Raw genomic sequence first — 27,882 nt, forward strand, 5'->3', positions numbered from 1 at the left:
TTAGTCCAGAAGACCAACACTAAATGTGAAAGATGGCTGTGTATTATGTTTGTCAAGAGTCATAATCTCTTTACAAGACAATTCTGAAACACTGAGCATGTTACATCAAGCTTATCGTAGAACATCTAAAATTAAAAGTTTGACCAGATAATATGTTCTGTGGTCTGTCATGGTTTAGAATCGAGCAGTAAAGAGTCATAGGTTTGTAGGTTCAAAGGTTTTCTGAATAAGCTGAAGGTCTGCTTACAATCAAAGAACTTGATGGCCTGCATCCTATGTTAGTACTTATGGGTGTGAAAATAGTCATCCAGTTCTTTCTTGAATGTATGGATTGATGACATAAGTTTAATTGAGAGGGTGAGTTTTCTCCATAGGTGTGGGAGTTTTTGGGATATGAAGTTGTCATTTTTCACTGTAGAGTTGTTGGTTATATAACGGTGTAGTGCCTCGCAGGATGCGCAGTAGCAAACCCTGCCCCTGACCGCCCATAACTGCACTGACATATTCCGTTCCATTTCTGTGGAAACAAAACTTTTCAGCATAGGAAGTCAGACGATAATTAGAGGTGCAACCCTCTTACTTCAGAAAATGCACGCTAACTAGTATCTCAAAAGTATTAATATTTTAAAAGCATCCTAGATTATTATAACTGCACTAACATATTCCGTTCCAACAACAAAACTTTTCAGCATACGAAGTCAGCTTTGGGCGTGTCTGTCATGATTGGCAGTTTTGACTGACAGCTGTAGTTGTCAACATGCCCTGCATCGGTATTGATATCGGTATTGTAAACGTAACAGTAACAGCAAGTAAGCTGTTTTCAATTTAACACAAACATATAAGTAGGGGGGTGCAGGGGGGCGTCCCCCCCTGCAATAACATTTATAAGACTGTTTTACATTGTGTTTGTTTACCGTCCTTGTTTACAGTAATTATTTATTTAAAAGATATGGGGCATACCACGTAATGAGGATAATACTCATGTTGCAAATGTTCATACAAAGCAAAAGGTAAAGTAAATATCTACTTTAACACAGTGTTGAGACATCTCGGAGTTGGTATATTTAAGTAGGGGGGTGCAGGGGGGCCTGCCCCCCTGCAAAACCATTTATAAAACTGTTTTGCGTTGTTTCTGTACAGTAATTATTATTAATTATTAGTAATTATCGGGGCGGAATTTGCTACTGTGCATCCTGCGAAATGTTTTTTTCTTTATTTTTCCTTTGATTTACATTGATTTACTGCGATAACTTCTTTTTACTTCTGTGTTGCATGTTCTGTGTCAATCATGTATGCCACGCCCCAAGCTGCGCAGTACTGCCTGCGAGGCACTACACTGTTAGATAACCGAGTTGTTATTACTTTTTATTGATGCTGAGTGCCTATTTATGTTTAGGTGACCAAGTTGATATTCTTAGCAAATGGCTTAAAATTGTAAGGCTTTCCTTTAAAGTTTTGTATGGCAGGCATAAATCTCCTTTAAGGAGGATATGAGATTCAGAGAAGGGAGTTGCTGTGGTATTTACAAACCTTAAAACCCTTTGATTGTCTTTGTGAGGAATCTATACTTTCTCCAATTGCTCTAAGTGCTATGTGAGAGAAGGTTACAGAGCAGGGTGTATTCTATAACTGGTCTGATAATTGGTGTATGTTAACTCCACAGAGGATCAGGAGTGCAACTCTATGCTTGTGGATAGTAGTTGCTATATCAGTATCATAAGACTGGAAACCATTTACAAATAACTGCAAGGCCTTTTACTGTTTCATTAACTTTTAATTGGAACCTGTCAATAGTATGATTTTTTGCCAAATGCCAGAATGCTGCATCCTCTGGATCTTGCCCAGTGATTACTCTTCTTGAGGTCCACTGATGTATTGACCCATTTGTTCTTCTCCAGCCAATAGCCAAGCACATCCTGTTAGGATAAGAGCCCTATGATTTATTTGATCTCTTGATCGAAGTGCCTTATTAGGTTATTTGTTCCCTAGACAGGTGAGAGATGGATGGTTGCAAATGGGATGGTCTGCTTGATCCTGCATACTACCTTCCTAACCCTTGCAAACCTAACCTTATAAGAAGCTACCTTGAGCTATCACAGCCACTGCATGCCCTGAGAAGCATGTGTGCAACCACACATGATTTCTCCAGCATTTGTAGTTCACCTCTGGCAACATGTACTCGGTGAGCCTGTAGCCATGAGTGCAACATCCAGTGCTCCCTATAGGTGTCATGTAAGTGATGAACTAGAACCACCTACCTCCCTATCAGCATAGATGAAACAACATCAGACCCTCACTCCCATCCTCCAGGCATGACTCTTCCAACAACCATACTACCCACTGAGCACATATTGTCTTGATAACAATCAGGGTTTCATTCCTTTCCACCAAGGGGTCAAGCAGAATGCTACATTTGTTGACAGTGAAGGAAAATTAATTTCTACTACACCATCTATCTTTTGTGTGAAGTGCCGTTTAAAGGGTAATGTTGTCATGGAGATTAAGGACAAGTCTCCCAAGTTTGCATTAATTTGCATATTTGTTGAGAGCAATACTGGAGTCATATTTGATGTCTGAGAAAAAGATGACAGACAGTGACTTTGCTCATGGTAGGGGATTAGTGAGGACAGGAGTCTTCCTATTTTTACCTTTTTATATGACCATTTAACCACCTTTAGATTCAAGTTGTTCTGGTTTCATTTTACTTTAGGTCCATGAGTTTACATATGACTGCATCATGAGGAATGACATTGAAATGTTTAGACTGCTTGAGGTAAGCTGCATGAACCTTCATTAGGATAGTGGTCTCACACTCTCAAAAAATTTATGATGTTAAGCACATAAGACTGATGTTTGAAAAAGTCATGCTGTCTTAGGTCATGGAGAAGGACAGAGCTGGTGTCCCTGTGAATAGGTTCTATGATGATTCTCTGTAACACCTGATGTAAGTTACTTGTGCAGCTGATTGGTATGTAATTACTGAGGTTTGTGGAAGGGTCACTATTGTAGACTAAGGCTACAATTGCCTGCTCACAGTTATCAGGTGTGAAGCCACATTTTAATGCTCTATTAAGAATGTGTAGAAGTGAAGAATGGAATTGGGGCTTCTGACCTTTCTGAGGCCCAAGCAAATCATTATAGATGTAATTTTGGGTAGGATCATGTTGCAAGGAGGAAGAAGGGATAGAATTTACCTTTGTGGCCTGGACTTGGTTCCAAGTTTGTATGCCAGTGTGCAAGCTAGATTTCCCTACACAAATACAAGGAATGATTCTTCAACTCACCTTTGTCACAAGTTACATAGTGAAAATGGAGTGCCGAAAACCCCTGAAAAACACAATCATTTTTGCAGGGGGGCAAAACTGTCCATACCTCTTGATGTGGTGGACAAGCCCCACAAACCCCAAAATTATGTATACCAACTACTTAGTTACACTACAGTGAGGGGAAATAGGGAATCCCTTGAAAAGTGCACTGCTGGCTTGCACAATACAATACATTGCTCCAAAACTCACATCAACATTAAATTGTCACACTAAAGCCACTCAGGGAATGTAGCAGCCAAATGCATAGTAAGCCATGCTAGCTGTATATGTTTGGTATTTTATGGTGATGCTTTATTGTTCTAACATGCTGCATTCTTGTTTTTCTCCTTTTATCTTTTGGATGTGATTGTAGAAAGCTTTTTAGTGCATGAAGCACCAAAGTTATATTCCAAAATTGGTAAAAATACAGGCTTGTCAAGCACCTAGGTACCTTTCTGACATAAGAAAGATATTTAAAAAGCTTTTGTTAAGCAACTTCACAATGTTGTTAAACACTAATCTAACACTAGTACATTAACAATGCTCAGTGGTCACAACAGGAGAGTGGCAGGAAGCCATTAAACACTTCATTCTGATTTTTTTAAGTCTGAATGAAGTGTTTTACCAGCTTTCCCATGATCTTTTTGGGTGGCCCACTCTCTTTGTAGCAGCCATTGCTCTTAACTGCTTACCTCCAGAATAAGGGAATTATAGGGGCACTTTTTATAATATTAGTAATATTAACTTAAGATATCGACAGAATAAAAGAATGTGAATTAACATGCATTTTCCTAAAACAAGAATAAAACAAGACTAAAACTCAAAATATATTCATTATTTAGTAAGTGTAATTCTCACCCCACAACCACCCCTCAAACTGACAGTTTTAGGAGAGGTTAGAGGAGAGAAATAATTTGTAGCCAAAATCAAGGACTTATGTAAAATTAAGAACAGTTAAGAGATATGGTAGTAACGGTTAGTGTGTCATGACTTTCTACGCTATAAAACACTACTACAACACAGCTTTTTATGTCTAACTGTTGTAGTAAATGGGAACAGGTAAACCTGTATGCACTCCAAAGAATTACAATCAGGTCTCACTAGTGATAACCTAGGCTGGGATGTTATGTGTTCTCGACATTGATGTCAAGATTCACCTCTTGAGCTTTTCTCTTGGTATGAATTTCTGGACATCCTTATCTCAAAGACATAATATGCTGGTTATGACTGGAGACGTAATCATGATACTCTATATTATTGTCAGCCTTCCTAATGGCACGTAGGATACTCTCTCACACACTACCTACTGTTACATATATTAATCTCAATACTACTTGATATGCTGATACAATTTGTGCATATATTTAAATTGTGCGTAACTTCTACTAGGGGCTCAGTAACTCACACTTGTGACTTGTTATATAATGCAATCTACATGTATTGCTTTCACTGTGATACTTTATTGTAACCTGTGGAGTTTTTTTTTCCTGTATATGTATCCTGACTAAAATAATTAGTATTATACCCTGATGGAGCTTTTCTCCCTTGGCCTATGTTGAAAAGAAGCTTCTTTGCCTAGTTGAACTTTCTCAGTAAACATATTTAAATAAATAAACAAATAAAATTATCTTGAATGAAGCTTTGCTACTTCTGATTGTTTTTATTATTTTTTTTTTTATGGAGTTAACCTTACCCTTGTTTCACTGGGATGGGTAAAGTTTGAAAGTTGTCTACATTCTTTTCATTTGATTTAATAATGCATTGATTGTGTAATTTTGCCTTTTAATTATGAATTGCAGAATTTCCCCTCTATATTTATACTATGAATTGCAGCATTTCCCTGTATATTTATACTTTGCAGTGATGAATTTATCAACACAGTTTTTTAAACTATTTTAAAGGACCATGAATGATTCACCAATAAGTTGTGGAGGGCAGGGTATTATATGTTTGCAGCTGACTGATGCAAAGAGGTTGATTTAGGGCTCCATGGTTGTCATTTGAAAAATCCATCCTCATTGGCATTGAATGTCAAATAAACAGTAAATCATCACCGGATATACTCTGTTTATGTACTGAGAAGCTACACTCTAGACTACATTTAGGGTAAGCTGCTCTGTTCCTTAGAATCTTATTTTCTGCTTTTATGCATGTATGCATGCTATAAACTCTGCTGTTTTACATGTAAAAGATGAGTAATGGAGACAGTGTTTTAGAATACCAGGTTTTATAGAAATGCTAGTGTCTGACTATGGACCTTGTTTCACAAGTGTGGAGTCTACAGACTTTATGAAAAGGAAATTAATTCAGTATGAGAGTTCTGTAAGCATTTCATACTCCATCCAATGGCCTGCCAGGTAGATTTGCACAAACTTGGAAAGAAATGATGAAAAACTAAAAGGAAAGTCTGTGGAGACTAGAAAGTTACAGTTCTTGTTTAGTTATAGAAATAAAACTCAGATGATGACAAGTTAATCTCCTATAGAAATAGTTATTTGCAGTTGTCTTTACCAGTTTTGAAAGAAAAAATAAAAAGTGGGCGTGAAAACAGCATTTTTGTAAGTATGGAAACAGAAAAGTTATGCACCTAAAAATTAAGTTTATGTGATAAACTGTAGTTATGGCCTTGTATAAATGAGTGTTGTTCTGTTTTTTTATCCTATACTGTGACAAATTATCATTTCTCAGCTTTGAGTAGCTATGCCAAGACTGGACCAGTTTGTGAGACCAGAAAAAGAGACAGATGCTGTCTTAAACCATGCAGAAGTTCTAACATGTATATTAGCAGACATATCTGTGGAGGATGAGAACACTCACTCTGTGTAATTTGTAGTGACCAAACTCATAAAAAACTTAACACCTGTGCCTGGGGTGATAGAAGGTGGACATTTTTCTGATTTTTCTGTTGTCACCATACCTAGATATTCTACTCATGGAATGTGTTCTGAAGCTCAACTAAAATGCTGTTAGATGCCGATGAAGCCCTTTTATTGTGATGAAAAACCAAAAATAGACATTGGTTTTACTAAAAAACATATAGTTTAAACAGACTTTCTTAATCAGAAAAATGACAGTGAAACATTTAAACAAAGTTAATCATATGTCTCAACTGCCCAGATATTCTCAGAATGTCCAGATTTTTGACCCATATTTTTGATCTGCTCCTCAAAAACTTTGTGGTTTTCTGGCAAATCACTGAGGACTAAAGTTACTAAATGATAATGTATATATGAGTTTCAGAGTTCATATCCTTCAGAAAATGCACACTAACACAAACCCTGTTATTATAGTGACATTCTAAGTTTGTAAGAGCAATATTTAAAATCTGTCCCTATTTTTGTGCCTTTGTCCCCCCATTATTGTAGGGTTTATCCAAATTTCTTACACTATGTGGTTGAGAGGTATGAAGCTAATGTCTGGTTGCTTCTGAATTTGGTGCCATGAAAAATATGTAAAGTTTGAATTTTTCAAAATATATAATGTACTGAATCAAAAATCTGACTGTGCTAAATAATTAATTTTTATATTAGGGTTCTTAGCATATAAAAGTGTAGGTTTGAATAGTAGCTTTTAAAAGGTAACTTAAAATGAATCATTTTGCTTTGCCCTGTAAAAATATAAGTTTTGCTGTAAAATATTGTAGTTCTGGGAACACTCTCCCATCTTAGTTTCAATTATTCTACAAAATTGCATTTAGGAAGAAATGTCTTAACTATGACACATTAGCATTACTTTTACCACTCTGCTATTTATTTTAAAAGTTTGGAAGTCTTATTAAGTTGTTAAATGCTAATGTGTTTTGACATCATTTTTATATATGTGCATGTGTGTGTGTGTGTGTGTGTGTGTGTGTGTGTGTGTGTGTGTGTGTGTGTGTGTGTGTGTGTGTATGTATATGTGTGTATATGTATATATATGGATATGAGCATATATGTATATATGGATATGTGCATATATGTATGCATGTGTGTGTGTGTGTGTGTGTGTGTGTGTGTGTATATATATATATATATATATATATATATATATATATATATATATATGTATATATATATATATATATATATATATATATATATATATATATATATATATATACACACACACACACACACACACACACACACACACATACATGTGCATATAAATATATGGGCTCTGTGAGGTTGGTTGATCATGGCTAAGATCAATCTACTGTCAACTCATTTTGGTCAGCAGTTGTACAAAGAAGAATAATTCCTGGGGAAGGGGAATATACCAGCAATAGTTCTCAATGAATGATTCTGTCACCTTTGCAACAGCTACTATGATAGAAATTTATATTTAACACTAAGCATCTGACTACTTTCTTCACAACCAGGTCAGTATTTTTCATCTTGTCTGCCAAATTTGAAACCTGCCACGTGTGGAAGTTTTGCAGTTATGCAGTCTGCTGTCTGTAGTTTCAAGACTTGAAGTATGTCTTGGAAAGACAGCAATTAACTTATTTTTAAAAGTATTTAAACTTATAATTGTATAGAACGCTGAGTAAAATATTCATTCATTCATTTATTTTTATTTTATTTTACATTTGGTGACCGGGATAGTCCGACTGGATACATGCCCATTTTCAGCAGAGGCCCAGGGAGATAAGCTCCTACTTTCTTTCCGACGCTCCTTTTCATTGTAGCCTCATGCATATTGAGCTTCTGGTTCTGTATGAAGGTTGCATAGCTGTTCTTGTTACTAAATGAGCAAGGAAGGATTTGTTGAAAACAGAAGCTTGTTTTTTGGAGCACTCCAAGTGCTGTGTAATGATGAATATAATCATTTATTGTACATAGCATCAAGGTGAAGATGGCTCCTTTGTCACTGCAAACACTTTACTTACTTTGTGACTTTCTTGTTTATCTTTTCTTATGTGGATTCACAACAGGAGTGAGAAAACCAGACCTTAAATGACGAGCCTAACATCTCAACATAAAGGTAAGTTTTGCAGTTTTGTGATTATTAAGAAAATAGCTTGGTCATCCATATCTAAACTCAGTGTTATACTCACATGATCTTTATAAGTTGTATTTATATGACTTACCTAATATTGATGATTGTTAAAAATATGTGTGACTGGCTTCCACTTGGAAATTTTCCAAGAAACAGTGGCAATAGTTTACTGTCTTTTGTGCAGTACTAGATTTAAGTTAATGATGCTTACATTTTTATTTGATTAGAATTTAATAGCAGTTTACATTTTCTGTACATTTTGTTTGAAATACTGTTTGGAATGAGCACTTAATTACCTTTAAGAATTAAGTGGGAATTTGTGCTGCTTTATTAACAGGACTACAGAAAATAAAGGTTGTGATGAAAGGGGGTACTGGAATTAGCTGGAATTTTTAAATAATTATATGTTATTTGTGAATATTAAACTAGGATGCTGGCATTACAAATGTATTCAAACTGTATGTCATGTGTATATCAAACTGTTTTGTACAGATGTTTGTGTTGAACAGGTATTTGTAAAGTGCTTGTGCTTAAAATGTAACTACAGTGTGCCTACTGCAGAGAACAGAAATGTACATGCACTATTGTAACTGTTTAAATGTATATATTTAACAGAGGAAACTGGAGGGTTAACTTCAGTCCAGCAAACTTTAGAAAAAATATCTGAAATTAAATCACTTTATAGGGTAGGCCATAAAGTTGCTATCTTGCAGGTTTCAAGGCAGCCAGAGACACAAAGTCCGTACTAGGAAGCTTTTTGTATTGTATTTGGTGTGAACTAATCCCTGCTCTGAAAGCATGGAGAATGCAATTGTTTTATGACTTCAGGCATCTGCCAAAGGTCTGAGCAAAAGCCCTTGGGTGTGTATTTTTACAAGTAGGTGCTAAGTCCTACCAGCTTCAGCAATGGGGGTTTTGCCTGAGAAATAGAAGTCAGATGACCAGAAATTATGTCATTCGGCAAGATATCCCAGCAGTAATATTTTAGATATTATTTTGAGAAGTCTCTTAGTGAGACACAGGATTCTGTATTCTGACTTGGACCTGACAACAACAGAAGAACCATTCACCACATCTTCTGCTTTGCTTTATTAGTAAGTTATTAGTATAGTAATTCTCTTAGATACAGTCAGGAATATAATGAAGCTTAGTTTAGATATTTTCTTTATTTATCTGAGCCTGTCCTGCAATGTTATTTTAAATATTTCCTGTGTTTTGAACTTGCCACTGTGAATATATACATCATATTTTCTTGTTCTTTTATTATGTACTATTAAATATATTTAAACATTTCATTGTGGTTGATCTTTGTAGAGATCTTTAAGTTTTTGAGAGTACTTGTATATTTATTTGGTGACACTGTGTGAGCCACTCCTAATAGCCTTGCTCTTGGTCAAACTACCATTTGTATTAATATTAATATTACACAGTAAGATTGGACACCATTTGTTAAGGGCTTTAAGGTAGTTGGCAGGAGTGATTGGTGGTAGTGGTAACTACCTTATAGTATGGGCAGAAGGGGTCATAGCTAGTAAACCTCTGACAGCCTTTCCCAGGTGTGTGTGTGTGTATGTGTGTGTGTGTGTGTGTGTGTGTGTGTGTGTGTGTGTGTGTGTAAATCAAACCTCAAAGAGTGTGTATTTCAGCTACTTAGGCAGGGACACAAAGCACTGGTTGTACAGAGAGAGTGCTGGAGGCCTTGTCTTGGTCACTCAGCTGAGATCTCAGCTCTATAGCTGTGCCAGTGGGGAGTCTTACTGGGGATCTGGAGGAAGAGAGAGAAACCAGCCCCAGAGTGATTGGGGTCTCTGTGTGGTCTTAAGGGAAATTGCACTTGATATAAAGAGCTGCATCTGGAAATACTGTGTGTGTACCTGTTTAACCTCTCAGTGAACATCCTCCACTGGTATCAGTGGTGAGGATTGGTGTCCCTTGAATACTGGTCCAGTAGTGGGTCATCACAAAGATTGCAGATCTATAGCTCTTCTTGCATCAGGCAACAATATGCACATGCACATTTATCAGATTTACAGAGTGGAATAGATATTGTTTACCATTTTTAACAATTATCCATATGTGTAAACTGACATGCCAAAACAGTAATCCATGGTAACTGATGCTTGAATCTCTGCAGCCTTTATTTACTTCATTTATAGAACTTACACAAATTTCTCTGCTAGATTTCCATTAATCTTTTTTTTTTTTTTTTGGCAGTCATTATCCTATTTCACCAGCTTTTCTGGAAGGGTAAGACTGACATTTGTGGCTCTCAGTGATGAGTCCAGACCAGGTCTAACCTAATCGGTTAATATTTACATTTGGTCCTATATGTGTGTGTGTGTGTATATATATATATATATATATATATATATATATATATATATATATATATATATATATGTATGTATGTATATATGGGTCTGCTTCAGATAATTGTAATACCACTTACCTGACTTTTAAAACGCTGAGATGAAAGCACCAAAAATTCACTTAAATGAACACTTGCATCACTGATGAAGGACTATAGATAAGTAACTATTTGGCTGCACCACAATGAAATACAAAAAGCGAATCACATTAAACCCACCCATGTGATGGGCTTTGCCCTTGATATCCCCCTATGTGGGGGGGCTGTGTCCCCCACACCCCTCCTAACTAAATATAATAACTCTGAGATCCCACTACAGTGGGGAAAGGGGAAAGGTTCACCATGGTGGCCAAGTGGTTACTTACCTATAGTTTTTCATCAGTGATGTAAGTGTTCATTTAAGTAGACTTTCGGTGCTTTTGTCTCTGTGTTTTGTTATATGTATGTGTGTGTGTGTGTGTGTGTGTGTGTGTGTGTGTGTGTGTGTGTGTGTGTTCATAGGTTCATAGGTTCATAGATTAGTACTAAGCTAACTGCCCTTGCGAGCCATTTTAAGCCTAGCCAATTATCCCTTGTGAGACTCAAACCCTGCACCCAATATATAAATAACCCATTCCCATTATACAATGCAGCCAGGGACCAGTTCAGGGAGGCAGAGCTGTGGAAATCACTCTTAGCCCGGCTCTTTGAGGATAATTCCTCTGTGAATTACCTTAATTTAGTATCCTGTCTTCCTCCTTTTTCTCTTCAGCTTTGTGGCCCTGTGATTGAATGAGTACACATTCTCCTGAGTGTCTGGCAGTCTAAAGAGTTGTGCTGTGGATTATGCAATGGAAGATTTTGAAATTTTTAGGAAGGAGGAGAGTTATCTGGCCTGAAAAATCATTTTGTCAGGTTCACTCCTGAAATCCATCACTGATGTGGACCACAAGCTGATGGTAACTCAGCTTGACTAGTTGAGGTTGTTGCTGAACTAAGAGGGATACCTTTCGTCTTAAACCATAAGTTGTTTAATAGCTCAGGAGACCTTTCATTATAAAGGCATCTTGTTATTCTATATGCAGCTGACTATCTAGAGTTTTGTATGATTTCTTTGCTCACTTTATCATTATAATGCAGCTGAGAGTTGAGTTAAAAAGGTTTATTAGTTTTCTTGAAAGAATGGTTAACAAATAATTGTGCAATAATATACCATCCAGGGAAGAATACAAAATAAACAAGAATGATACTGTATCTGTAGGTTTGACTTTTAATGGCTTATATTTAAAAATCTGCTTTGGAAGTGAGGTCCAAGAACACTTGCAATATATGAAGTAAAAGTTAAAATTCATACATAATGTTAACTTGAAGTAATGCTTTGTATTTTAATTCTCATGGCTTGTAATGTTATGCATCAAGCCATAATGAAACAGGAAGACCTGATACAGAGGATGTTTTATGATAGCTACCTTCATTTTGCCTCTTCTCTATTGCCTCTGTTTATAACTTCCTGCAGAAGACTGGTTCACCCATCAGAATCATTTCTTAGACTGTTAGAAATGTCTTCTGCATCTAACATCATCTTATAGAACTGCTCCATATTTGTCTTCATTTCAACATATAGATTATTATGTGGCAATGTCTCTTCTTCCATAACTTACAACATATTCAGTTGTGCAACTTCTGGTACAGAAAGCTGTTAAGGCTACTTAATAGTTGTTGTTGTGTCTTTTGGCTTATCCCGGTTAGGGGTCGCCACAGCGGAACTCCGGTCCGCTAATGTTTGGTAGTAGATTTTTACATGCCAAGTTACCAGCCCTAACGCACAAACTTCAACGAAGGCATGCCCATTCACGCATGCCTCCACACAGAAAATGCTCTAGCTGAGAATCGAATGGGACAACGTTTTGCTGTGAGGCGACAACGCTAGTAATTTCATAAATAAGTGAAACTCTGCATAATCTTTCCACCACTGACCAGAATGTGCTCATGTTGTTTGCTCCTGCTGTTTGAAGATGCAGTTACTAAAGCAGATTTAGTTTTCATTCATATTGATTATTATTTTTAATACTGATTGAAATCTGTAATGGTTGTGTAACTGTGACCCAGCCTGTAAATTAATCAGCCAATAAATATTGATGCTTTGTAACCACACCACAATTCAGGTATTAGTTTCACTTTTTTTTTCCTAGAGTGTTTCTCTTATTGCACCAATGCAAATGAATGACATTTCCTTTAAAAAATCCTTTTGGCTAGAACACAATTTCCATACTGGAAAAAGAAAGAGAAGTCCAGGCAGTATTTGTATTTATTTATTTGCATTTAGGAACAGTTTTATGTCTGTTGCTTTCCATTTATTTCTCAGCTCGGGCAAGTAAGTATTTTGTATTCCTAGGTCAGTGGTCTTGCCATTTGTCAGTCATAATTATCCTTTGTTACTGAATCCTGCCCTCTGCATGTACTCCAGCTTGCTTTAAAATTTTCTGTCAGGCCACTCCACTCCTTATATGTACTTTAATGGAAAGATAGTGGTTTTCCTTGTGTTGATATATAAGTTAGATATGGTACCAAAGGCCTTGATTTCCAAAAAGGTCCAGTCATAACACTTTACAGACAGTGAGACAATCAACACTATATTTTTATTATTATTATCTAAGACCTGTATCCCTTTTTTCCAAACCAGACTCCAGTAGGAAATGGAGAAAGGAAAGGGGGGTGTCCTGGCTTGGTGACATTAATCCCTAGAATGCAACAAGACCTACCACTCACAATGACATCTGATCTTTGTTCACTGTACAGCACTTTGCCTTCAGTATGCAGGTTTAACTTAATTCCTCTTCAGACAGAACCAGCTCCAGGTTGCTTCATTCTGCATAGATGACTTAATCTAATCTGCTAAGCTTTGCTTTTATGATTGAATATATTTCTCACATCTTCCTCCATTTTCCTGAGGTGTTCCAAGCAACTTAACTTTGCCTAATTCAGTTTGCTAGGAGAACACTTTTTCCTTAATTCAATAGTACAGTTAACTAGTGCTGTGTTCATCTCCTTTGTTGAACAGCATTTCATGTTATACCCTCTGATAAATGCTTGTCAACAAAGTATTACTCTTGGTCCATACACTTTGCCTCTAAATTGTCCTTTTCTCAGGACAGGCTCATTTGTTTCTCTCCTGGCTATCTGGTATCCCATATCTCCACACTCTGCTTCATTGCCAGCATTGGGCAACTTATCCTATGAAGGAACCTCCTGGCTGTTGTCATACCATTATGAGCCTGCCCTTGGGCATATCTCTGTATGTTTTTATACAATGATATCACCCTATCAGACTACCCCTTTCTTTACACCCTTTCCTTCAGTCAACAGAAAATAATCATGACCTCCCACCCTTTGCCAATTAAGCATATGAGCTAGAGCCATATTGGACCTCAGACCCAATTTTTTGAATGCTTAAGAGCCAGTTCTGACCCAAATCCTTTCATCCTTATTTGGACTGTGTTTGTGGAAGACCATCTGCATAATGGTTCTTTCCAACTTGCTGCAGACTGATGGTGTTGATTTTCTAGTTCATCTGCTTTCCTTTTGCAGTTTGATAATTACTTCTGTCTTCCTTTTACTCTTCATCCTAGCCTTTGCTTTAAGAAACACTGCACCAGTTTCATTTAACTTTATTCATGCCATCTCAGACTTCCCTGATTACATATACCTCTGGTTGAAAGACTCTGGTATTATACTTAGATGTTCTCTGGGCCATGCTTTGCCATGTTGATGCAGAAAAAAATTCACTTTGAGGAGTAAAACCTGTTCATTGTTTTAAACTACCACTTCTACTCTGACTGCTGATTTGGGATAACTGTGTAAAATCTTTGCCCTTTGAGTGATGAATCCAGAAACCAAGAGCCTCTCTCCATCTTTTTCTTAAGTGTCTTTGAAAACATTTAAGTAAGGGTCTGAAGTAGCATTAAGATCTTCCAAAAATGTTCAAGTTTTCCTCCTTTCTTTATTCTCAAGCTCCTTGTAGTTTTTAAAAAGCTCAGTAATAGAACGAGGTCATCCTTTCTGGTAATAATACAATTACAAAGGCATTTGAACATAGAATTTATTGAACCATTAGGCTAACATTTAAATTCTAGTTCCTATATAAAATAAATTCACAGAAGTATTAAAAACTACAAATCAAATCAAACCAGATTTAAACTAATATTACAGACTAATAAGTAAAAGACCAAAAAAACCCAACCCCAAAAACCAATTAAGAAAATGTTTTTAAACAATATCATTATTAACTCTTTAAGATGAAGTGTATTACATGTAATTTCATATGTACTGTCTGTAACAATAAATCCATACCACCTCTGATATGCATCATAGGTTGTTTGCATACACCAGCTTCTAATTCCTTTGGTGAGCCAGCATGATTTTTTTTCCAAAAATGTAAATCTCCACTACTTTCCAGGTGTTTGTTTTTCATATCATTGATATATTCCTGTATGCATGTCAGTAAAATGTATATCTTTCAGAGGAGGAAGCTACTCTGCACCCACTAACTTATATAATATAATATAATATAATATAATATAATATAATATAATATAATATAATATAATATAATATAATATAATTAAAACATTATTAATATTGTGTACAAAATGTCGCATCACATTTAATATAAAAATAACATTGGACTTATCTTTAAAAGGGTCCGTTAGATGACCACACTTACCGGTGATCGAGACTAAGAAATAAATAAATATATAACAGAAAACAAAATCTTGAACAGAAAAGGAAAATATTTTCCCTTTACAATCAAAGTCTAAAAAAAACACTCACACTATCAGAAATAAATTGTCTGTATAATCATACTGTTAGGGAAAGGGTGTTAAGCACCCTAATGTGTGTGGTTGGGGTTAGAGGCAGGGGGAAGGGGGTTCACTACCGCACTACATTACTCATGTGAGCTAATCCTAATGTTACTCCTATCCCTGCCTCTTACATCAGTCCTACATATCAGGGTACTGAGCACTGTTTCCTTAAGAGAATTCTTTCCACTAAACAAGACAAAATGACACAAATACACACACATCTTTACCTTCATTAGCCCTAACTGTAACCCTAACCCCCTCCCCCACAAACAAATGCAACAAGCCCAAGCATGAGACTTGTGTGTCTCCTTACATAATCCTTCTGGTAACTCTAATCCACAGAGGCTTGTGCACACACATACTCAAACCCAATGTGACAAACAAAAGTCTCAACGTTATCACACATTCCTACCAACCATACAAGTGATAATCCAGTATTTGACACATCACATCATTAAACCATATATACCATAAAAAAAATTATAGATTAAAGAAACCTTAGACCAAACACATTGTACCTGTGTGTTTGTGTAGATATGTATGTGTGTTTGTGTGTGTGTGTGTGTGTGTGTGTGTGTGTGTGTGTGTGTGTAGATTCATAGATTGTTACTAGGTTAATGACCTGGGGGGGGGGGCTTTCTAAACCTAGCCAAGTTGTTCTGAAAAAATAATAATAACAACCTGTATCCAAATAGGACATTGAGGGCCAGGCATTTATTAGCTACTGCTGTCCATAAGGGTCATGGGTGCCAGGCCTGGTATAAATTTCGTGTTCCTCATCCACTGGTCTGGGTTGCACTTAAATTGGGTAATAAACAAACTCAGCTTCACTTAGATAGGAAGCCTATTCCATAGGAGAGGCAGTATTTTTGGACACATATTTGTGTCTCCAGCATGTTCTGTTTAAGTCACAGACAAAATTCAGGTCCTTAGACCTTGTAATTCTGGTACTGTTTGACTTATGAATATGCAGGAGATTCATAAGTGTGGGGTTTGCAGATGCATTGTAAGCCAGGCATAGATTACTCCATAGATCACCCCTCAGCAATCTATAGGAGGCTTACAAGAAAGAAACAGCTTTAAGGCACTCTGCATAAGGCAAGTTTACTATGCATTGTATTCTTTTTGCAAGAAACTTTTGAAGTCACTCTAGTTGCTGCATATGCCTGGTCAGGTACATACTGAAAGGAGCATTGTACTGTATAATTGGTTTGATAAGAATGGAATACAGTGAGATAATGACCTCTTTGGACCTAGATACCATGCCCTTACTTGCAAGCTGTGCAACATAAATGGATTTACTCACCACTGTGGCCACATGGTGGTTGAAGGTAAGCCTACTGTGTACCCAGATCCATGATGACTGGGTTGACTCTTAGGGGTATATTATCAAGGTGGTATTTAGGTGGGATGGTTGACTTCCCAAAGGGTACAGTTATGCATTTCTTAGCAACACATTTAAAACCATGGCTTTGGCACCATTTGTTACTCAGAGATAGGCCTTCTTGATGAATGCTAGTGTGTGCAGGGGAGTCAGTGATAGCCCCCAGCTTGCAATCATTTACAAACTTAATCATCCATAAGCCGTCAGTATTTGCTTCCACTTCAGAGAAATAGATACCAAAAAGGAGTTGGCCCAGTACAGAGCCCTGGGGGTCTCCACTACTGACTGGCCACTTAGTGGAGGTGGCCTCACCTATTTTGACCCCTTGGGTCCTGTCAATGAGCCAGTTAGCTATCCAGTGGGGATAAAAGGGTTTATAACTAATTTAGTGAGCTTGTCTATAATGCCTGAATGGGGTATTGTATCAAAAACCTTCTCCAGGTGTGCATAATCTGTGAGCACAACCTTGCCCTCATCCATTGCTTTGGTGACCCTCTCCAAGAAGTCCACCAGATTTAATAGGCATGACCTTTCTTTAATAAAGCCAAACTGTGATATGACCAGAGTTTGCAGGTTACCTACATCCTCGTTTATCATGTCTATGATGATTCTTTCCATGGTCTTACATATGAGGCTGGTCAGACTTATGGCCTGTAGTTACCTGGATTGGTGGTTGGACCTTCATTGTACAGGGAATGACTGCAGCCATTTTCCATTTCTAGGGCACAAAACCTGACTGCAGGCTCCAGCTGAAAAGTGATTCAAGTGGGCCAGAGAGGTCATGTTTCATGCTATTTTGTAAGCATTCTGTGATGTTTTTGGCCTTGGAAAGTTCATTGAAGACTTGTTGCCTAATAATGGTTGGGGGACTGTGGTATGCAGTATTTCCTCTGGGCTATTTGGAGAGTGGAGGAGGGAATTAGAGCTGAACCTGTCAACCAAAAGGTTAGCAATGGCCTCTGATTCAGTGTGGGTGATGCCATTTACAATAAGTTCTGCTCATTATTGCATATTTCCCTTGCCATTATGGACATAGCTGCAGAAAGCTTTGTGGTTGTCCTTTGGCTGAGAAGCTATTTTTTTTCTTCAAATTTAACCTTTGAAGTATTAATTACCCTCTTAATTGCCTGTTTAGATTGGTCAGGTTTTTTAGTATGTTGGGCTTTGCTCCTCCTAAGCTTGGGAAAGATTTTTTTCTTATGTTGTATAACTAAACTGATTGATATTGTGATCCCATCAGGGTGGCTTGCCTTTTGAGTTTGTCTTATTTTTAATATGAGTGGGCGCAGCTCACTCTGTACATCTATCAATATGGCTCTACAGGGATTTTGTAAATAGCTCAGTATATACTATGGTGTTTACTGGATTTAGGGGTGTTTGTAATTTAGCTAAGGCATCACTTAGTATAGAAGGGTTAGCTTTGAACAGTTCCTAAAGTTTTGTTGGTTTCTCTGGGTCACTGGATTTAATTTTTAATTCAAACAACACTGTCTTATGGTTAGATATGATGTGCAAGGAAATTACATTGGGTGAGGAACATAGCTCCCTCATGTTTGAGTTCAAGGTCAATGATGTTGTACCCCTGGTTGGAGAATGGACCAACTGTTCCAGGATTTTGGTGTTAATGAAGTTTTCGAATCATTGAGCTTGTGCATTAGAAGCCTCTCAACTGTCCAGATTTTCACAGACTGTCCATATTTTTGCTTTATATTTTTAGTCTGTTCCTCATAAAATTTGAAGTTTTCTGGCAAATCACTGGGATGAACTGAGGACAGAAGTCACTAAATAATGAAATACATTTACGTTTCAGACTTCATATCATCCAAAAATGCATGCTAACAAAAATTATGTTATTCTAGCAATGTTCTACATTTATAAGGGCAGTATTTAGAATATGTCCATATTTTTGGGCCTTTGTCTTCCCGTAATGTCAGTCTTTGTCCAGATTTCTTGTACCGACAGGTTGAGAGGTATGATTAGAAGTGGTGTAAAATTCTCATTCTATAGAGGGGTGTGATGACCCAGCACTGAACTAGTAATCAAGGAGCCTCAATCCTCACCACTGGTAGCAGTGGGGGATGTTCACTGAGAGAATGATAAGTACACACAAAGTATTTCCAGATGCAGCTTTCTGCATCAAGTGCAATTTCCCTTGACTGCACACATTGAGATAGGTAGTATTGGATTCCTGGGATATGGAGTGAGACTTATATGTTGCAAGGATATGGTGCAAGACCCTGTTTATGGTGAGTTGCACATGTATGAGTTCCAGTGGGTCATACACTTTAAGTAGTCTGGATGTGAGGTTGTTTTTAATATCGACTGAGACCCTTCCACTTTTAGTTCCCTCCTGTGGAGTAGCTGGTCTGAACGTGTGAAAGGCATTACAACATTGCACTGCCGAGGTACTTTCCATGACTTTAAACTGTCTCCATTACTACACATATGTCTACAATCTTCAGGGACAGGAAGGCTTGCAGGGAGTGGAGTTTCTTATAGTATTGAGGAGTACCACTTTCAGATATTCATTCATAGGTTCAGTTAAGGCGGGAAGTTTAACAGTTTGGTATTGCCTACAAAAGGCACTGTAGGGGTGGAAAATGTCTTTGCCAGTAGTCTAAATATGTATGTGTGTATACATTCATTCATGTATATACATCTATATATGTTTGTGCAGACAAAGGTTATACAATCTGCAGTGCATGTCGTAACAAGCCAAAGGAAGAGATGATAGTGTGCTCAGTAGTAAAACATCAACACATTCCTGCCAACTGCAGGTCAACCCATACACAAATGATGAACAAATATAAAAAAATCAGATATCACATATAAAAGTACAATTAAAAAACTGAGTTCAAAAGACAGCTTGTCATTTAAAAACTCACATAAAATAACTGGACATTAAAGCAACTGATTACACCCTTCGACTCCTTTAATTTTAGTGAAATGGCAGGTGTACATAGTACCAGAAAGAAGGTGGATTATCAAATTAACTTGCTCTCACAATGTTTGATCAAGTCCGTCCACTCATTTTAATTTAAGTGATGCAGTAGCATATATTAGTACAGCATTAGCAACTTTTTGAAAAAAAATTGCTGGTTGTTCTAGTAGTTTAAATAAAGTAAAACCCACAGCACTTAGTACACAGTCAAATGTGCATGTGCACATATACACACTTTCACATCCAGTCACACACACACACACACACACACACACACACACACACACACACACACACACACACACACACACACACACACACACACACACACACACACACACACACACACACACACACACACTTTCACAAAACATTTATAGTATAAATAATAGTCTAAATTTAATTACATATATGATGAAAACATATGTGTCCTTTAAAGTTAAGAAAACATTAACAGGGCAAAGCTTCAGGATGCAAAAGCAGACAAGTTTCATGAATTATTTTTAATATTTTTTATTATTTTTAATAGTAAATCCTAATCTCACAACGTTGTTCCTACACCAACCTCTATTAATTTATACAGTCTCTCTTATCTCCCTCATTATGCAGTGGTGACTTGATTGTCCACTGTTACTTAGACCTGTTATCTTTTTTACCATCAGAAACAATGTTTTTTTCCTTTGGAGTCCCAGTACATTCTTTTTCTAACCCACTCCTATGCCTCTCATCCTTTCCAGGTGCAGACTAAAAACCTTACTTGGTAATTCTTTTATGAGTGATGCTGTACTTACGGCTTAAAAAAATAACACATACACAGACATAGCATGCACATGCAGTACATAATCACAAACTTACCTACACTGATTGCACATATATCACAAATAAGATAAGATACAGACCAATCTATAATCCAGCCTAGTTCTTCTTCAGTTTAGAACTATAACACTGAAAGAACAAAATACTTGCATGACAGACAGTGTAGTAGGAATTTTGTTTGGAACCAAATTTAGAAAGCAGACCAAAGGCTGACCTCTCTTAACTAAATAATTAACAAAATACATATGGTTTTGCATACCTTGCATACATGCCCCTCCAAAAAAAAAATAAATAAGAGACACCATCACTGAAAAGCCACTTCTAGCAACTACTATCTGTAAAGGAAAGAACAATCAATTAAAAAATGAAAGTTACAGGGCAGGATTCACGAAGGCTTACACGGAGTTTAAGAGTATTGTAAGCCTCCGTGTAAGCCTCCCGATCCAGGAACAGCCCAAACCTCCGTGTAAGAGACAGCTAAAACGTCTCTTACACGGACTGGGCGTGGAAATGCTCAATACCTCATTTGCAGCTGAAAGATATGCAAATGAGGTATTTGAGCGATCCAGAAAGCCCAAAGCAGTCCGTGTAACGGACGTTTTAGCTGCAGAAATGTACTCAGCTGACAACTGAGTACATTTCTGCAAAATTGACAACGGAGCTATGTCAGCTCCAAATAAAGGGTGCATATGTGTTATCTAGCATGCCAATGGCCAAATATGTGGCCATTGGCATTAAAAGTGTTGCAAAATTATTTAAAATAACTTTTTTTTTTTTCGGGGGATTTTGATGTTTAACTGCAGCGCACACCCGCGCAAATGGGGTGCGCTGCTCAAAATTGAAACCGAAGCTTATAAGCCCACAATTGTGGGTTTTATGTATCACATGGAATGACAATGCAGGGACTAGCAGACCAAAAACAATATGGCCACCGTGTAGTGGTTGCCAAGGGGGGGAAGCTCAGTGTAAGAGATGTAACTAAGCATTACTAGGCAATCCTATGTAAATGAGGGTTACTATACTGAATCACACTGCCACATAGTAGTGTAAGAGTTACAGAAGGGGGAGGAATAGAGTAAGAGGTAGGTGACATCATGGGGGGAATGATAGAAATAAATGTATCACATTGGAGGGCAGTGTAACGTGACAGATGACAGACAGACATCAGGGAGAGAGGTGTGTCCCAACAGAACACTAGGAAAGTCAAGAAATAGAGGGTGCACACTATCCCTACACTCAAACTTTCTTGATATACGTGCATGCACGCATGTGCGCGCGTGTAAGGCAGGTTCAACATGTGGGAGCGTGTTGCAAACCGTTTACAACGGTTTGCACGTGTGTAAGGCAATGTGCGCGCGTTTTACCATGAATCAGCCAAGTCTACACCGTGTAAGGATGTGTGCGCGCGTTTAAGCAACTGTGAGCGTGCTTAAGCTGGTGTGCACATTGCTCCCCCTCAGGAAACAGAGAGGAAACAGGAAACAACCAGAATACAAGGAAGCTGCCAGAGGATACTGCTGGAGTTAATTGGTGGAAACAATTGGAAGCAGGCAATTACACAGGCAGACTAGAAGCCCAACCCAGCACTTAAAACACTGCAAACAGCAGTGCAGGGTGTTTCTCTCAAGAGATACTGCAAGAAAGGAGTAAGCTATCAGAATTGAAAACTGAAAAAAGCTGAACTCAGAGCAGAAATGCTAGGGGCTGCCATAGCTGTTATAATCAGGCATAGGCGAATTGCTGAGGGTGGTGACAATGCAGATGCTGACAGACAACCCAGAGTGAGGAGAAGGAGGAGAGTATACAGGCCCAGGGTAACCTACCATGGGTTACATGAGCTGGAGATAGTAGAGCGCTACAGAGTGGACAGAGACCTTCTGCAGCAAATTGTTGAGCTGTGCAGGCCACATCTCACACATAGAACCAACAGAGGGGAACCCATCTCAGTGGAAACCAAGGTATGTGTTGGCCTAAGAATACTAGCAACAGGTACCTTCCAGAGACCAACTGGTGATATGATGGGGATATCACAGGCATCAGCCTCCAGGGTACTGCACCAGTTCCTGGATGCCATGTCAGCACATCAGTGATCATGTATATTTCCCCAATGCCCGTGAGGTATTGGCCAGCAATATGCGTCTCTTCCAGCAAATAGCGGGATACCCTGAGGTACTGGGTGCAATAGACTGCACGCACATACGCATCAAAGCACCAGCCAGTGAGCGGGGTAGAGCCTATATTAACCGCAAGGGATTCCCCTCCATCAATTGCCAGGTCATGTGTGATGCCCAGGGCATAATAATGAAGGTGTGTGCTGGCTGCCCTGGGAGCTACTACGATTCCCACATCTGGCTTCTGACGCAGCTGTACCAATCATTTGCCAGTGGGAACTTCCCACATGGACACCTAGTGGGGGATGCATGTTATGCACTTGAGCCGTGGCTGATGACACCCATCAGAAATGCACACACACCTGAACAGGAACGCCATAATGAGGCACACGCACAAACACATAATGTCATAGAGCGTGTGTTTGGGCTGCTCAAGTCATGGTTCCGGTGTCTGGACACATCTGGTGGAGCCTTGCAGTACACACCAACTACATGTACCCAAATTATCATGATATGTGCTATGCTACATAATATGATCCTGCGGAAACAGCTGCAGCAGGACCAGCATAGGGCTGGGCCAAACATACCCCCACCATTGCCAAGGCCACCACAGGCAGAGGGTGACTCGGAGGAGGAACAACCTGACCTTGCCCCAGTAGGCAGAAGGAGGTGTGCCCAGTATGCCCTGGCCTTGGCAAAGAGGCAACGCATAGCACATACACTGGCTCAGTAGGAACACTGGGACTGATACCCCCTCTGACTCACTCATATAGTAACAGGGACGCCTAACATGACACAACCTGCTTCCAAACATGTACAGGGAGTGTAGTATGTGCATCCAACAGAGGCAGCCCTGCAGCACCACCTGAGGCATGAATGCCATGTGTTAAGTAATGTAACACCATGTACCATATGCACACCTGAGGGCCCTGACTAACATCCACCCTCACCAATCATAAACCACAAAAACACAAACCCACCTTCATAGGTACCACAAGGGATAGGAACCTAGATGTAATGCTACCCAATGCCAGAAGTATAAACAGCAAGATGCATGCAGTGTAAACGCACACAGTATAGAGAATGTAGATATCAGTGCTGTAATAGAAAACTGGGTCAAAGCCCACATCAGCACCCTAACACTACCAGGTCACACCTCATACAGTGATGTACAGCTGCAAAAACATGGAACAAGCTACAAAACGAGGGTGACTAGCAATAAATGTCATGGATAACCACACCCCATGTTGGTACCACAACAAGAAGCAGCATGGATTAGCCATGGTCAAATACCAATGGCTAAAACTGCCTACTACTATATAGCTTGCTGCAGACCACTGTCCTAATAGCAGGAACTGCACCAGGCCTATGTTGGAATACAGGAAGATATCAAGCCCCCCAAACCACATTATATTGCTTGACTGACAATACCTACACATACACCATAGTTTCATAGTTTCATAGTTTACTACTAGGCTATCTGCCCTAGTGCATTTATAAGCTTAGCCATAGTGATGTGGCTATTGCCACCTCTTATAGTGGTAATAAGTGTACAGAATAGATTCCGAATATTGTGTCTCTGACTTAGTAGTGACACATTATGACCCCCTTACTTAATCGAATAACTTGACTGTGCCTCTGTCTAGTAGTGACACAGGGAGGACCCCCGGGGTAAACCTACAATCTCACATCCACTTGTCCAGATTTCTCTTGAAGAGAGTCAGTGAGGGACTCTGTCTAACATGAACTTGGATTCTTTGCTAGAGTGTGAGAAGCCTCTGAGTTATGACTCTGTCCCTCCAGCATGTCCTATACATGTATGTGCTGAGGTTCAAATTTTTAGCTCTCATGGTTCTGGTGGATTTGGATTGCTTGCAGTAGAGCATGTCCACCAAATCCTGATTGGACATGGTCTTGTATGTCAGGCATAGGTCACCTGTAAGTAGGCGGTATGCTACTGAATAAAGCTGGATTTCCTTTAGTCTGGAAGCATATGACGTGTTGTAGACCCTTGATCCTCTTGGTAAGGTACATTTGGGGTCTCCCCAGCTGTTGCAAGTGCTGGGTGAGGTACATACCAAATGGGGCTTTGTATTCAATCATGGGCCTGATAAGGGAGAAGTATAGGGGTACAATGACCTCCTTTGATCTGGATGGAAAACCCTTCATGATAAGGTGGGCAAGATAGAAAGTCTTTCTAACCACTTTGGTAACATGGGTGTCAAACGAGAGGTCACTATCTACATGGGTCCCCAGGAGTCTGATTTGTTTTCTGTGCTCAGTGGGTTGCTGTCTATGTATTGATTTGTGGGTACTTTGTTCCTCCCAAAGGGGATGACTACACATCAGTTGCATTCAGTTTCAGGCCATGATTCTGGCACCAGCTATCTGTCTTTGTGAGGGCATTCTGTAGGATGTGTGTGCCGGCTGATGTATTCACTATGGTGCCTAGGTTGCAGTCATCTGCAAACTTTGTCAGCCACAAGCCTCCTATGTTTGCTTTCACATCTGAAAAGTAAATGCCAAATAAGAGGGATCCCAGGACAGATCCCTGTGGGACACCACTTGTGACTGGCTTTGAATCTGACAAGGCACCTGCAATGTCGACTTTATGGGTTCTGTTTCTTAGCCATTTTGCAAGCTATCCTGTGACATATGGTGTTATATTTCAGCTGTTGAGCTTGTCTATGATGCCTGAGTGGGGTATTGTGTCAAAGGCCTTAGCCAAGTGCAGGTAGGCTGTGTGGACCGCTTAGCCTTCATCAATGGCCCTGCTGACAGTTTCAAAACAGTCAACTAGGTGCAAAAGGCAGGATCTGCCCTGTACAAAGCTGAACTGGGTGGGATCAAGGGTCTGTAGGTCACCAATGTCTCTGTTTAAGAGCTCCATAATGACTCTTTCCATAGCTTTGCAGACAAGGCTGGTTAAGCTTGTGTGGTGGTAGTTCCCAGGGTCTGTGGAGGCATCTCCTTTGTGGAGTGGGACCACTGTTGCTGTACGCCAGTGTTCAGGTACATATCCTGTAGCAAGGCTAAGGTTAAATAGCATTTGTATATACGGGTTTAGCTCCTTCTGGAGTTCACATAGCACACAACTGGGGATACCATCAGGTCCCATTGATGCTGTGTTCTTGTCTTTGCTGAGTGCGGCTCTCACATGGACATCTGAGATGACAGTGAGGTTACATTCAGCTGTGATAACTATCTTCTTTTGGGGATGAGGGAGTGGGAAAATTGCACTGAACCTGTCTGCCAGACTGTTGCCAATATTTGTCAGGTCACTGAAATATATGTTATTGTGTACCAACTCTAAGCATATCTGAGGGTTCCCACCCAGGTTTCTGACATAACTGAAGAAGGCATTGTGGTTATCTTAATTGTCTTTGGTGATTTTTGTCTCAAAGTCGACCTTGGATGTCTTTATGAGAGAATGTAGCTTTTTACTAGTGCTGATCACAGCTGCCTTCTCTTTAGGAGATGTAGCTCTGTCTTGCATTAGTATCCTTCAGTTGTTATACAGTTTGTGTATGGCTGGGGTCCACCAGACAGGCCACTTTCCCTTGGTGGAGAAGGTCTTGGTTTTATTTGTGATTGCATGGTCCATGCTTTCTTGGAGATGTCCGTAGAAAGCGTCTGTGAAGGAGTCACCATTGTGTATTGTGGTTTCCACTGGCCCAGTGGGCTTAAAGGATACCATCTCAGTCTGAAGAAGTGTGAAGTCAGCTTTTGAGACGTTTGTCACTATACTCTTTGTATTATACTAGCACCGACACATTTGTAGACAATTTCCCAGAATCCATCAAACAAAATGGACATGCAAAATGTAACACTTCCACAAGAGGGGTAAGCATACTGGATGTGATAATCAGAAATATGTGTACTGGATGTCAAAATGAGAAGTGTATCCCTCACTGGTAAGACCAGACCATAGAGTAATCACACTGTAGTTACACATCCCAACCCCAGTCCCTGGCCAGAATACCACAGTGAAACACATGTATAAAGCATAGCTTGCACCCCTACAAACCAATGTGGAATCCATGAAAGGCCCTGTGCAAGTCCAGAATATGGGACACACTGCAGAACATGTTATACAGGCATACCATGAACACAGCCAAGAGTGCTTGGAGTCTGCAATCACAAATAACAACAAGACACAATGCCATACACCCAGGCATCTGGCATGCTGGACTCCAGCAATTACTAAACCATTGAAGAGAATGAGGAAGCTACCACATGATAGATCAAACATAAAAAGTGAAGTAATCAGTGATCACTAGTATGGCAATAAAAGGCCAGGCAAAACAAGTAGAATCTGTGAATCCAGTGGCAATGTGACACCTGTCCCAAGTACACACACAACAACAACTCACCCCAATAAATACAAATATATGTGATAGACGCAACCAGGTAGCCAAACCGGAGCCTGAGCACCCCCAAATCAGTACTGTCAAAACTAGTCAGGAGGACAAGGTAACCACATACACCACAAACCCAGTCCCACATAGACCTACAACGACTGTAAACCAAACACATAAACACAAAAACATTCCCAGAGGCCCTAATTACAAACACACAACACCAACACAAGCCTCCAAAGCAGACACCCAATAAAACAACCTCCAGATATAGCACATGTAATATATAGTACACAAAGCTGGTGTGCCAAACAGTCACAGGACAGAAGGAGAAACAACATGCCTGATACAGTTGTAATAGGTGACTCCATAGTGAGACATGCTGCTGTTCCAGGGATGGCTTGCACCTGTTACCCATGAGCATCTGGATTTTGCCTAAGGCGTTTGCAACCTACAGAGATCCTTTCGTAGGCAAGGCTGAAAAGACTAACCCACCACCATAGAAAACAAAACTGGAAAGAGACAGAAGGGTAATGCTGATCAATGCCAGATGTGTAAACCTCAATATACATGCTCTTGAGGCCCTCCCCAGTATGGAGAACATTGATGTTTGTCCAGTGATAGAAACCTGCTGCAAGCCTCGTGACAGCACACCAGCACTACCAGGTAATACCACATATCATGTGTTATGGCCACAAAACCTGGAACAAAACATAAAAGGAGGGTGAGTATCCATATTCAGCACAGACACCTATACGTCCAGTTAACTGACAATGCT

The 27,882-nt window shown here is 39.2% G+C and overlaps 1 protein-coding gene across 2 annotated transcripts in view; it reads left to right on the forward strand.

The window, feature by feature from the left end:
• LOC122802719 (inosine-uridine preferring nucleoside hydrolase-like) overlaps nt 1-27,882 on the forward strand; it is a 325,671-nt gene that overhangs the window by 3,567 nt on the left and 294,222 nt on the right. The window contains exon 2 of one of the 2 annotated variants that reach the window (XM_044072477.1): nt 8,221-8,270. The exons of the other annotated variant lie outside the window; for it this stretch is intronic. Within the exon in view, the coding sequence (XP_043928412.1) occupies nt 8,243-8,270 (28 nt within the window). The 5' untranslated portion in view covers nt 8,221-8,242. The remainder of the gene's footprint in view (nt 1-8,220; nt 8,271-27,882) is intronic. 2 annotated transcript variants of the gene reach the window in all.

Source organism: Protopterus annectens, chromosome 5.part0, assembly GCF_019279795.1.
Source record: "Protopterus annectens isolate FY-2018-M chromosome 5.part0, PAN1.0, whole genome shotgun sequence".
Classification (NCBI taxonomy): Eukaryota; Metazoa; Chordata; order Ceratodontiformes; family Protopteridae; genus Protopterus; species Protopterus annectens.